Below are 14,047 nucleotides of genomic sequence, written 5' to 3'. Positions count from 1 at the left end.
ACTGGTCCGGGCGGGAGCTGTCACACCCCCTGCGCTGCCCGCCCCCTTCCCCTCCCCGGGACCGGCCAGGAGGGCGGGGAGGAGGTGCCAGGCCTTACTGTGGGGGAGGGCACAGGGAAGGGGGCGGGCTGGACAGGGGGTGGAGTCCGGACTCCCGGGTGGTTGGGCGGGCGCGAGTCAGAGGCCTGAGAAACCCCAGGGGGCAGGAGCGGCCCTAGGTGGTGAGCCGGGGCGGCCGCTGCGGGAGTGTTGGGGTAGGGGTGCGGAGTGGCCGCATAGGCCGCCACGTGGCCGGGAAGAGAAATGCAAACAAGGAAACCAGGGGAAGGGGGAGGGGGGTGAGTCATTGCTGCCCCACCCGGGGGGAAATCCGGGCTGGGGCCGCTTCCCGGCCGGGGGTGTCCTGCCTCCTGTTTCGGTTCAGGGTCTCGAACGGTCCAGGGGAGGGATTGGGCTGCTTTCCTGTGGGGAATCCCGCTGCCTCCCCTCCTCTTCCCACCCCACCCCCTGCCCGGCACGCGCGCGCGCGCGCGCGCGCGCGCGTACACACACACACACACACACACACACACACACACACACACACACGGGAGCGTGTGGGGACATTGAGGCTGGGGAGGAAGCACTGCACTCTAGGATAGATACACACACACACAAACACTCGCGCAGGTGGGGAAACTGAGGCTGGGGAAAGGCCTGCCCTCCAGGACCGGTGGGAGCCGGAGTTGTGCCTAAGCTTCGGAAGACAGAGTGTTTTAAAGAACCGTGCCCCCACCGCGTGCTCCCGGGCTGCCCGGGGAGGGGGGGGGAGGGCGGGGGGGAGACGGGGACACTGGAAGCAGGGTCTCGGGATTCCACTCCCGGGCAGCTCAGCACCAAGGCCGGTCGCCTTCCCGGGCTTCAGTTTCCACCACCGCACAGATGGCCCAGAGCTGCCCTCTTTGCCCCACTCCAGCTTCTGAGAGGCGGAGAGACAGTGGCTCCTGGACTGCGACTCCCTCAGCGCCCAGTAATTGGTGAGGACATTGATGAGGGTTTTGCAAGGAGTCACATGCCCCGCTCCCAGCTTTCTAGGACTCTTTTTTTTGTCCCAGTCTCTGTCCCTTTCCCTTTGCTGTTGAGCCTGCCTGACTGGGGATGATACTCCTAACAAACCATCCGGCCTGCTTGGGGACTCTGAGCTCCACCTCCCACCGCTGATCATTTTTTTGGAGACGGATTTTAACTGTGATTAAAATCTCAGTTTTAATGTGTATTTAAAAATCCACCCAGGAGCTTCACCCAGGAGCTTATCAAAATGAAACCTATATCCTCCCTACCCCTAAATTCAGCTTCAGTTCTATTGGCATGAAATGGAAAATCTGTATTTTGAGCAAATACCCCAAGGTCATCTGCTGGGTTCACATTTTTTAAAGTTAATTGACAGAGAGAGAGAGAGAGAGAGAGAGAATCCCAAGCAGGTTCTTTGCTGTCAGCACAGAACCCATGTGCTGTCAGCACAGAACTCCATCTCACCAGCCCTGAGCTCATGACCTGAGCTGAAATCAAGAGTCAGTCCCTCGGGGCGCCTGGGTGGCTCAGTTGGTTAATCCTCTGACTCTGGACTTGGACTCAGGTCTTGTCTCAAAGGTTGGTAAGCTGGGGCACCCCAGCTGCGCTCTGCACTGACAGACAGTGTGGAGCATGCTTGAGATTGGAATTCTCTCTCTCCCTCTACCCTCCTTACTCTAAATAAATAAATAAGCATAAAAAAAAAAGAACGTGATGCTTAACTGACAGAGCCACCCAGGTACCCCTGCTGGGTTCACCTTTTGAGAAATGGTGGTGGAGTTTTAAATGCCCCTTTCAGGAAGGAGGGGAGCCCCAGGCCCAAACCCACCCACCCAAGTTCTGGGAATTTGGAAGAGGGGAGAACAGCTTAGTTGTTGGGAGGAAAGGATAAGAGGCTGGGACACAGGGGTGCATGCAGAAGAGAACTGAGGGAGAGTTGGGGGCAGGGGCAGTTGAAGTTAGGTTGCTGGGGCTAGTGACTTGATCTAAAAGGTCTGACAGAGGAGTTTCAAAGGGACAGGCAGTGGGGTCAGAAAGGGATCTCCCATTTCCTCTTTATGCTTGCCCTTACTTGGGCAGGTGGAAAGGAACTGGGAAATGGAGCAGGACATCTGCATCCCTGCGGGTCACAATAGCCTGTAAGTGCCTGGCACCATTCCAGGGGCTTCATGTATTTAATCTCTGCCAGTACCCTAGGAAGGAGGACTAGTGTCATTTCCACTTTATATGCATGGGGCAGCTGGGGCTCAGAGGTATGAAGTGACTTGCCAAGGTCACACAGCTAGCAAATGATGAACTGGGGCTTGAACCCAAGTTGCCAGGCTCCACTTAATTCCCATGCTGTACTGCACTGTGTATACATTGTGTTCGTTCTCCTAATCTGAACTAAATGTCTAAAAGAGGGAGCTATGGACAGGAGATTGAGCCTGTGTGCAGAAGTGTAGGGGGTGGGGGGTGCAAAGATCCAAAAACAGTTATTTAAATGAGTGAAAATGAAGTGTCTCAAACCTACTCCCTCCACCCTATCCATGTTCTCTCTCAACACTACTCTCTCCTTACCTTTCTTTTACATCGCTTTCTCATTCTCCCTTTCCTGGGAGACTGAGGACATGACTGGGAGGGGGGTTGTCTGCTCACTGGTAGCCAGGGCAGGCATAGGAATTGGACTCTCCATTTGCCTCACTCTTATTACTGGCAGGCAAAGCGCCCTACCTTCCGCCAAGGCAGATGGTAGGGCCAGGTTTTTCCTTCTCAGGATTCCTGGGTGAGGGCTGGCTAGTAAAATAACCACTCAACAGGTATTTAATGAAGGCTGAGGCCTGCAAGGGACAGCGGACGAGGGGAATGTGTCTGAGTAAGACATCCCAAGACGGGTAGTGAACATCTTGGGAAGAGTCATGCCATGCCCTGGTACATCCTTGACCCTCCCGTGACTGTCCTTAGACACCTCCACACCTGAAGGAGTGTTAGGACAGATAAACAATAACAATCGTTAACATGTATCAGGCTCTCTTCTTGATACTTTATATACATTCACTTTCTTAAACATTACAGCAATCCTATGTGATAGGTCTTGTTATCCCATTTTACAGGTGAGGAAGCTGAAACACAAAAGGGTTAAATGCGGCATACCCAAGGTCTCCACACTAAGAAGATGGAGAGCAGTGAGTGGTTCTGTCACTCTGTAATCCTGCCTCTTAAAGACACTGACAGTTCCCACGAAGGAGAAAACGCCCATGTCCAGAGTCATTTCCCCCCACATTTGGGTGCACAGGCTCCAGAGGGAGGGAGAGGGAGTGGCAGATGATGGAAGTCAAGGAGCAGGGCTCCTTGATGTGCTGTACCCATACACTGAGCTCTCTGCCAGGACAGAGCCTCCCCTAACTCTGTGCCCCACCCCCTGCCACCCTGCCCCTGCTCCAGGAGCCCCACCGATGTCTGAGCCAGGAACTGGATTCCTCTATCTCTCCTTCTCCCACATGAAATCAGCCAGCAGGTCTGGTTGATTCGACCACGGAATAATCTGTTACATTCATCCCTTACACCCCAGCCCCGGCTGCCACCACAGTGGCCCCGTGGTGGCCTCTCTCAGCACTTCCTGTGTGCAAGGTACTAGGTCACTTTGTAGACTTCATTTTTCAAACCTCAACACTCTCTGCTCGAGAGTAAAAATGCTGAGGCATGGAGAGGTGAAGTAGCCTGTCCATAGTCCCTCAGCGTAGTCTGGTAGAGCCAGACTCAGGCAGCTGGATTGCAGAGCTCACCCCCCTCCCCACCCTCTTGTCCTGCCTCCCATTGCCACTCTCAGCCTCAGTCTTTCCAGTGCAATGCTGCAGGAATCCCCTGTTCACTCCACGGCGACGATGGGGAGTTCCAGAAATACTGCCCTAAATGGAAATCTCCAACTGAGCAGACCTGGGGCTGCAGGACCACAGGGTGAAGCGGAATTTTCTTTATCTCCTTAACACACCAGTCTGGTCAGGCCTCCCTGCCCAGCACAATGCCTGACGTAAGGATTGGTGGTGGTGGGGCAGCTGGGTGGCTCAGTCGGTGAAGCATATGACTGTTGATTTCGGCTCAGGTCATAATCTCATGGTTTATGGGATCGAGCCCTGCATAGGTGCGGGCTCTGTGCTGACAGCGCAGAGCCTGCGTAGGATTCTTTCCTTCTGCCCCTTCTCTGCTCACACACACACTCTCTCTCTCTCTTTCTCTCTCTCTCTCTAAATAAATAAATAAATTTTTAAAAGAAGAATAAGGGTGGGAATGAAATGAATAGGAACTGTGCGAGACCAGCAGGTGCCCACCAAGGGCCTGCACCCCAGCCAGGGGAGTGGGAAGGGCTACTTTTCCAGCTCCAGGTGGTCCAACTTCCAAGGCATTTTGCTCCATCCTCCTCCTCCCTCACTGCCTCGCTGTCACTGTCTCTTTTCTGCTATCCTAGGCTGCAAACTTTGCTGGCAGGCTCCGCTATGTCCTTTGAGGTCCGTTGGTGGGATGGACAGTGGGAAGTTAGAGGAAGATTTAACTAACAGACCTCGGGTGAGACTGCAGACAAGGGGAGACGAGAGGATGGAAGGGCTGGGCCAGGGTACCCAGGCCTGCTGCGGCCTCCCTCAGCATCCCTGGAATTCTACCTTGGCTGTGGTTGATCCACCAGGGGCAGGAATGAGAGCCTAGGTCCCTCAAGGGGGCTCTATTTCCTCACTCTGGAAGATTAAAGTCCTTCAGTACTTGCCCAGGCACCTGCCCTGAGGGCGGTTCCAGTTCAGCTACCCCATCCCTTGTCTGCCCATTCCTGGGGGTGGGGGACAGAGGCAGGGAGCCTGAATGCTAACGAGCACAGTGCCAAACCTTCCCAGGACTAGCAGGTCACAGCCAGTCGATCACGGGCCACTTTGACAGCAGTGGAGTGGGGTGGGGGGTGGGGGGTAAAAGAGCAATTGGCTCCTGCCTTCTCCAGGTTGGGGAGGTAGGCAAGCTGGCGGGAAGGCTGGATATGGCTGGGGACCATGGGGAGGCAAGAGCAGGGACCCCATACTTTCCTGGCTGGTGCTCAAACCAGTCAAGTGTGACAGGGGCAAGGAAACAATCACAGAACAGGCCCGTAATGCTGACTGTGGTGGCCGGAGGGTAAGGAGAGGCTGGGAGAGCAGGAGGGAAGGCAGGGACAGGTCTAGAGCTGTGAGGGAGGGAACAGGCCTGCCCGGCAGGCAAATGTGCTGTTCTATGAATGTGCATGCATTAGGAGCCGCTTTCGCCCTGCCAGCTTCTGCTTCTCAAAGGCTGTGTGTGTGTGTGTGTGTGTGTGTGTGTGTGTGTGTGTGTGTTCAGAATACCCAGATGACAGTGCCTCTGACCTTGAGTGATCAGTGTTCAGCTCCATTCCAGCTGTAGCCACTGTCCCTCAGGCTCAGAGTGCCTCTCCTTCTCCTGCGCTCCCGCAGCAGCTTGGTTGGGGCTTCCAGCCCACCCCTGCCTTTGCCAAAGCCCACAGGACTCCCAACCTCTCCCTGAGGCTGACCACCCGCGCTGCCTACTCTCCCTGGCTCCTTCCCAACACTGGAGCTCTCCACAGCACGATCTTCCAACCCATGAGGCCCATGGCCCTCGTTCGGGATTCAAATGCTGCACCCACTTGGCCCTCATGTTTTCCATGTCTAGGAGGCTGCAGGAGCCTGAAGGAGGGCTCCTGATGGGGGAGGGCCTGGCCCTTGCTCAAGAGATGCCCTCTTCTCTCTGGATCTAGAGCACTGGCTGAGGACAGGGAGGGATGCAGGTAATCAGGCACGCAGGCCAGGGAGAGAAGCCCCTTCCTAGCATCAGAGCAGACCCCAATACTCCCCTCGAATCCCAGTCAGGAGTAGCTGGTGCCTGAGAAGAAGCTGGAAAGTCCAAAGACCATCTGGCAAAAGAACCACTGCCCCTTTCTTTCCTCCAGAAGGGACACAGTAACAGCCCAGAGGAGGTCATGAAGATGGGGTCCAGAGAAGGAAACAGAAGCAAGGGGAAGCCTGCAGTTGTGACTGAGAGAGAAACACACAGGTCACTCCGTCTACTCCGGGTATCAGTCTTTGCCTGCGGGATGGAGAGGCAGCGCCAGCTGCTCAGACCTCCAACCCCAGGCCTGGGCCTCAGGAAGTCCTTCCTGCTCTAGGCCTTGGCGCCTCCTCCCTGAAAGGCTTTACCTCCAGAGAAATGGAGAGTCAGTGTACTCGACTTAAACACCGTGCAGTGGCAGGGACAGAGCCCCCTCAGCATTTCTCTTCTCATTCCACAGAGGCCTCCTGAGGCCAGAATCCCGACTTAATCTTCCCTGATGCCTTCGCTTCTCCCTTGGTCCCTGCTCCTCAGGCCTCAGCTGAAGGCAGGTGCCTTCCAGGGCACTGGGAACCAGCAACCTTCACAGCCTACAGGGCCACACACCGGGCACAACACAGCCCAAATGAAATCATCTCCCAGTTGTCATTAGTGATCCCCCCCCAACCCCTTCAAGAGAATGTGAGCTCCCAAACGGCAGGAACTGGCTCTACCTTGTTCAGGGCAGCACCCCTTTTATAGTCAGGGCTCCTGACAGAAGTTCCTCAGAAGAGGTTTCTTGAGTTCAGTAAGTACACAAATCTCCCTGTCTTCTGCGTGGGTCCTTTTCACCCCCTTTGGAGCTCCCCCCACATCTGTCTTCTTCCTGGTACCTTTCCATCCAGCTCTTGACCACTCTCCATTTCTCGCCCTGCCCTGTGGCCGGCCATCTCTAGTCCATCCCCTCCCTGTTTCAGGAAGCACCCTCAGATGCGGCCACTCTTGAGACCACTATTCTTGGGTTCCGTGCCCTGGACCAGGTGCAGGTGACAGCTCTATTTCTAATCCCTTTACTCCACCCAGTGCCCTTGTAGCTGGACCGGAGTGGGACCCACATGTATTGACCAAGCCTCTGTGGTGACTTTCTCAGTCAACCAACCTAATCACCAACATCCAATCAAAAAGGGCAGCTATATGCAAATCTGTGCCAGGCTTTGTCCTGCAGGAAAAGTCAGCGCCCTCCCCTGCTGCCCTCAGCCTAGTGTTCCCTCACTCCCCACAGCTCTGGGAGTAAGTCCACGTGGAGGTGAAGTTCAGGCTCACTCTCCCTCTCTCCCTCCCTCTCTTCTACCCTCCCTTCCTCACTCCTTCCTCACACAATAGCAACCCTACAGCGAAAGAGAAAGAGGGTTGGAGTAGGTACCTGTGACCGGGGGCTCAGATCAGACGATGGAGGTCATCAGAGCACCAGAGCACCATAGGAGGCTAGCAGGCCTGAGCCCCAGGCTGCCCCCTGAGCGGGTGCAAACACACTCCCCCTCTCCCCACGCCTCTGCCTCTGATGCTAATTTAGCACTTGAGCTCAGACACCTGCTGCTTGGGCTGAACATCTTCTCACTCAGCATCCTGCCCACTGTGTGGACTTCTAGGCTGCGGCAAGGGCAGACAGAGGAAGTGGGGTCTCCGCAAGAAGTCAGGCTCTGATAAATTTCACTCTCACACTAAGAGGCAAAGACATCCCCTTCCAGGGGCAGAAGTCAGCCCCAGCCCCAGGGAGGAGTACAAGCGGTGGGGTTTGCAAAGTGGACCACTGGTGAGCCCACAACTCAGAATGTCTTCCTCCAACCTGGACAGCTGGGATGCTCGTGATGGGGCCAGATCAGCGAGCCTTATTCAGTAGGCCACCCGCTCCTCCTCGCTGGAACAGTCCTTTCCACTCTGGTCCATCAGCCTGGCCTCGGGAGAAAGACAAAGCTATAGGAGGTGGGAAGGAGTGTGGTGGTGATCTTACTCAGGCATCTTGGCCTTGAACGCCACAAAAGCTGGGGGGTGGGCTAGGTCGCTATGTGATGTCTGGGGAGAATCTTGTGGAACTCATCATCTAAATTTAAGCACAGGAGTTTAGCTCAACCTTGTAAAGCTGGATCTCAGGGCACAAGGTTGGAGGAGGCTGCCCCCTAGAGCTGGGATCGAAAAATTCTTCATGGACAGCCAGCCGTTCTTATATTTATTATACAAATGTTTATGGAGTCCCTCCCCATGTATCTGGCGTTAGACTAGGTACTGGGAATACAGAAGTAATCAAGGCAGGCTATAGTGTGCTGATCACAGTTTGCCCTACACTAAGAGATTTCCTGGGATGGGGAACTTTTAGTGGTAAAACCAGGACAGTCCTGGGCAAACCAAGAGGAGTCAGTCCTTGACAAATAAAGCCCCTGCCCTCCTGGAGGTTGTATTCCAGTGGGATAGGAGAAGTGTGGTTAAAGGGAAAACAAGCACAATTTCACATAGTGATAGATGCCGGGAAAGACATAAAAACAGGTTGCAGATTGTACTTGAGACATTGTCTCTGAGAAAGCAGAGTCTGAGCTGATGAATGATGATGAGGCATCAGTCTTATGGGCACTCAGAGAAGACATATCCAGGCACGAAGTCCAAAAACCCCAGGGCAGGAACAAGCTTGGTACATCTGAGAGACAGAAAGAAGGCCTGTCTGCCAGAATTGGAATGAACAGTCAGATTAGTGGGGGCTGGCAAGGCCCTGACCAGTTTACCCCAAGAGAAGTGGGAAGCTCACAGGGGGATTAAGCAGGGGAGTACCGCATTCCACTTGTTAGTGTAGAAAGATCATTCCAGCTGCTGGCTGGAGAATGGACTGGAGGGAAAGGACGGGCAGAGGAAGACCAGTTAGGAGGCCATTGCAAGTGGGCAGGTGGTGATGACGGTGGCTGGACTAGGGTACTGACAGGGAGAAGGAGAAGGACAGGGCAGACCCAACTGTACTTGCAAATGAAGGAAAGAGAGGACTCAGAAATGACGCTGGGGTTGGGGGCCAGAGCCATAGTAAACAAGGACATGCCCCAGAGGGCAGAAGAGGTCCCTCTGTCTGGGGAGTAAGGAGCAGAGAGGAGGTAGCCTTGACAAGTCCAATAAACTCAGTCAGCTGGAATTCACTCAGTGGTGTTATCCTTGACGTAGGATAGTTGGGGGAGACACATGTCTGGAATGTGTCTGCTTTGGGGGAGTGAGGAAGAAATGTCTTAGGAGGCAAGATGCCTGCAGGCGGGATTTAGAGTCTGTTTTAATATTGGTGGGACTCAATTTAAAAGCGACTCCTGAGAGACTGATAGTTCAGACATGTTGTCCATATAGGGTATGTTTACATGACCTGAAATGGGATGAGTGTACTAGCGTAACAAGGTGACTGTAACCAACAAACCTCAGAGGTTTAGCACCACAAAGGTGTATTTTTCACTCCTGTTACAGCTGCATGAGGACAGAATGAGTGGTTTTGTTCCATTCATTCATTCAGGGGTCCCAGGCTTATTCCATCATGTGGTGTGGCCATCTTTAGCACGTGGCCTCTCAAACCCTCAAAGAATGGAAATGGGGAATTGAGGGTACATGGAAGATTTTTTATGGGTCTCGCCTGGAAATGGCACACATTGCGTCCACTCTGATTCCATTGTTTGGAACTCGATCCCATGGCATCAATTTAACTGCAAGGACACTGGGAAGTGTTCCAAGTTCAAGTTTGGTGGGTAATGTTCCAGAAGAAGGGCCCTTAATGGTGAGCATTAGTGAGCAAGCAGAGTGGCTATCTGTCGGGGAGCGGGCAGTGCTGTCTGCCTCGGGCTGGGGTAGCAGTGTGCTCTCTGAACGTACCTCGGAGAAGAAGCTGATGTGGGAAGACGCGTAGGTGCGGGGCACGCTCGTGTGCTTTGCAGAACGGAGCAGAATCCTTCCATTCCTTCCCATTCTCGTGGCCTTTCTCCAGATAAGACCTTAATTATCCCACACCTGTCCACTGAAATAACCTCGTGAATGCTTTCTCTGCTACAATTTTCTTTTCCCATTAAATCTATCTGTGGATATCACAGTATAAATAATCTTCCTAAGGCATGGTTTATGTCATCCTACACCTGTTCAATAATGTAATAACAATAATTTTAAGAGCACTGACAATAGCGTGTTGAACTACTGTGTTGAGCACCTTAACTGCAGTGTCTCAACATATCTCAATTGTTATAACAAGCCTATGAAGTATCATCAGCATTCCCATTATACAGACAGAGCAACAGAGGTCCTGAGAGGTCTCTGTGCTAACAGGGTAGGCACTAGCCATGTGTGGCTATTTAAATTAAAATGAAAAATACAGGGGCGCCTGAGTGGCTCAGTCAGTTGAGCATCCGACTTCAGCTCCAGTCATGATCTCACGGTTTCTGGGTTCCAGCCCCACGTCGGGCTCTGTGCTGATAATGTGGAGCCTGGGGCCTGCTCCAGATTCTGTGTTTCCCTCTCTCTCTGCTCCTCCCCTGTTCACACTCTGTCTGTGTTTCTCTAAGGTAAATAAACATTTTAAAAAACATAAAAATGAAATGAAATGAAAAATACAAACAACTCTTTGGTCATGCTAGCCACATATCAAATACTCCATAGCCACATATATGTAGTAGCAAACATTTGAAGAGTGTAGACATAAAGTCTGTTCTTGGCAAAAAGTTCTGTTGAGTTATGGGAACCTGCCTGGGGTCACACAGTAGGTGGTAACCGCAACCGAGCGCAAGATCGTCCAGCAGTGCCACATTGCCTCTACAGTCGAGAAGTTTCAGCCTGCTCTTAACCTTTTTGTACGACCTGGGCCAGCTACAGTTAGACAATTATTTCTCCTTAACTTCTTGTACAATCTCACATTGCAGCGTGACATGTTTGCTCACTAACCTCCAATACTCCTATTATGTCTACTCATAATATTTTTGCTCTCTTCCTTTCTGTCTGCCCAGCTAATTAATTCCTATATGACCTTTCAGGTTCAAACAACTTCAATATCTGTTGAATCAGTTCATTCTTTTTAATTTAATTTAATTTGTTTAGTTTGAGAGAAAGAGAGAGAGAGCGTGCTCAGGAGAGGGACAGAGAGAGAGGGAGAGAGAATCCCAAGCAGGGTCCACACTGCCAGCGTGGAGCCCTACATGGGGCTCCAACCCACGAACCATGAGATCATGACCTGAGCTGAAATCAAGAGTCAGATGCTTAACCAACTGAGCCACTCAGGCGCCCCAAATCAGTTCCTTCTTTTCCATTCTCACTGCCTCTCACCTTCCAGAGTCCCCTCTTCTCTTGCCCTGACAGCCATACTGCTGCTGTTAATCATACTTGCTGACATTTATCGACTACCTACTAAGTGCTAGGCACTCTTCAAAGCACCGACCCCTCATCACAACACTCAAAGTAGATATCACTGCTGTCCCTATTTTACAGATGAGGTCATTATGGCACAGGGCGGGTAAAGGACTTGTCCGAATGAGCTCTCTGCCCCTAACAGAACAGGCAGTTCATCCTCATGCTATTACCCTGGTCACTTTTCTTTTCTCTCTTTTTTAAAAAATTTAAAAAAATATATTTTTTATTTATTTTTGAGAGACAGTGTGAGTAGGGGAGGGTCAGAAAGAGAGGGAGATACAGAATCTGAAGCAGGCTCCAGGCTCTGAGCTAGCTGTCAGCACAGAGCCCGACGTGGGGCTCGAACCCACGAACCGTGAGATCATGACCTGAACTGAAGCTGGAAGCTTAACCAACTGAGCCACCCAGGTGCCTCCCCCCGTCACTTTTCTAGAACACAGAGCTCACACCTCCCTCCCCTGAGGAGGAGGACAGCCTTCTGAGCAGAGCACAAAGGCCCTTTATGTTCGGAACCTTTCTTTCTTTCTTTCTTTCTTTCTTTCTTTCTTTCTTTCTTTCTTTCTTTCTTTCTCTTTCTGTCTTTCTGTCTTTCATGTTTATTTATTTTTGGGAGAGAGACAGAGCACGTGAGCAGGAGAGGGGCAGAGAAAGAGGGAGACAGAATCTGAAGCAGGCTCCAGGCTCTGAGCTGTCAGCACAGAGCCCGACACAGGGCTTGAACTCACGAATTGTGAGATCATGTCCTGAGCCAAAGTTGGACGCTTAACTGACTGAGCCCCCCGGGGGCCGTTGTTCAGAACCTTTCTAACTTCAAAACCCACCAGGCCACCCACTGACCACAAACTATTTATAGTTTCCTGAATCTGAATCTGCGACGTTATTCCCTCTGTGCTGCAAACATGCTGTTTCCTCTGCCTGGACTGTTACCCCAGTAAGCCTTCTAGGAAGCCACCCGTGGCAGTGCATCCTGGGGCTTGCGCCCTCCTCTCACTCCATCACTGACACCCCAAGAAGGGCAGAGTGCTGAGCTTACCACATGAAAATTACTTCTCATTTAAAAATATTCTTCCGTGATTCAAATTTAGTAAGCTGTGGATGGAAGGTCTATTTTTTTAAGAAGCTTTCCAGACTATTCTGAAGTGAGGCAGATGCAGATTACATGGATTACATGGTTTATATCACTTGTTGGGCTATTAATCATGTCCTGCCTGGACTCCTTGTGATGATTACCTGTATTATTTATTATTTTTTAAAAGTTTTTACTGTTGTTTGTTTTTTGTTTTCTGTTTGTTTTGAAGAGAGGGAGGTTGAATGTGGGGGGGGGGGACAGGGAGGGGCAGAGAGAGAGAAACAGAGAGAGAAGGAGAATCCCAACAAGGCCCCTCACTACGTGGGGCTTGATCTGAAGACCTGATCATGACCTGAGCCAAGATCAAGAGTCCGATGCTTAACCCACTGAGCCAGCCAGGTGCCCCCCTCACCTTTACCATTATTTAATGCTTACCTTCTCCACTGCATTCATCTATATTCAACAATGTTCACTAAGGGGCTACAGTGTGCCAGGCACTCTCAGAGGTGTTCATGGGAAGGAAAGTGGGAAGGTCCCTGCTCACCGAATTTACCTTCTGGAAGGGTGTGCTGGGCAGGATAATGCCTCCCTGACATGGCCATCTCCCAATCTCCAGAATTTGTGAATATGATACTTCATATGGGAAAAGATATTTTGCTGGTGTAATTAAGGATCCTGAGATGAAAAAAATTAGCTTGGATTAGCCAGGTTCTTAATCACAAGTGTCCTTACAAGGGAAGAGGGAGGCAGCACGTCAGCAAGAGAAAAGACGTGACAACAGAAGCAGAGGTCATGGTAATGTGATTGTTAGCTTTGAAGATGAAGAAAGAGAACCCTGAGTCAAGGAATGTGGGTGGTTCTAGAAGCCTGGAAAAGGCAAGGAAACCAATTCTCCTCTCAAGCCTCCAGAAGCAGGGCAGTTCTGCCTTCTCCTCGTGAGATCCATTTTTGGACTCCTGACTACAGAACTATGGGATAAGAAGTGTTTGTTGCTCGAAGCCATTAGATTCATGGTGATTTGTTAGAGCAGCAAAAGGAAACTAATAGAGACACAGGCCACTTCTGTATCTTGCAGGTGTGTGACGGACCTCCCCAGCTAGATCACATGTGCTTGAGGGCTCTGTGTTCTGTCTGATGTTCCCTCCCAGCTCCCAGTAGGAAGTTGGGGCCAAAGCGGAAGCTCAATATACTCCTGCTATAGATTCTGAGAGTGGGGGTGACGTTTGGTAGGGATTTGGGGTGGGGGGATGATGCTGGGGGGGGATGAGGCTCGCGCGGATGAAAGGTAGGGGAGTGAGTGAGGTGTTTGAGGTCACAAGGTGATGGTCACAGCGGAGGCCTTCTCGAACTTCAGGGTGAGTAAAAAGCCTAGGGGAGGGAATGTGGTGCATAGGAGCAAGGGTGAAAGGAATCCTATTTACTGTGTACGTTCCTATTTCCTAATTTTTATATCTTAATTTTTAACGAGAAATTTACATTAAATTTTAAATGAGTCTTCTATTCAGAGATAAACCTGTTAAAGCTGTCACCGCAGCAGGCTGTGTACATGTACTTCCGGGTCCCGCCCAAGCCCAAATATCGAGTCTGAGGACGAGCCCCAGAACGCGCCTTTTTACCAGGCACCCCCAAAGCACCCCGACGCCCCGCGGCCTCACTCGGCAGCGTTCTGGCAGCGCGGTGCGGCTCCGGGCGCGGGCGGCCTCCGGCCGGGGAGGGCGCTGTGCC

At 51.9% G+C, this 14,047-nt stretch overlaps 1 protein-coding gene across 1 annotated transcript in view; it reads left to right on the top strand.

Annotated features, from left to right (window-relative positions):
- The first annotated feature begins 3,194 nt into the window (after positions 1-3,194).
- The window catches only part of SLC48A1 (solute carrier family 48 member 1), an 18,947-nt gene continuing 8,094 nt past the window's right edge, over positions 3,195-14,047 (top strand). The window contains exon 1 of the mRNA XM_029954318.1: positions 3,195-3,215. Within this exon, the coding sequence (XP_029810178.1) occupies positions 3,206-3,215 (10 nt within the window). The 5' untranslated portion in view covers positions 3,195-3,205. The remainder of the gene's footprint in view (positions 3,216-14,047) is intronic.

The sequence above is a fragment of the Suricata suricatta genome, chromosome 10 (genome assembly GCF_006229205.1).
Source record: "Suricata suricatta isolate VVHF042 chromosome 10, meerkat_22Aug2017_6uvM2_HiC, whole genome shotgun sequence".
Lineage (NCBI taxonomy): Eukaryota > Metazoa > Chordata > Mammalia > Carnivora > Herpestidae > Suricata > Suricata suricatta.
This window is presented reverse-complemented; position numbering and strand designations above follow the sequence as displayed.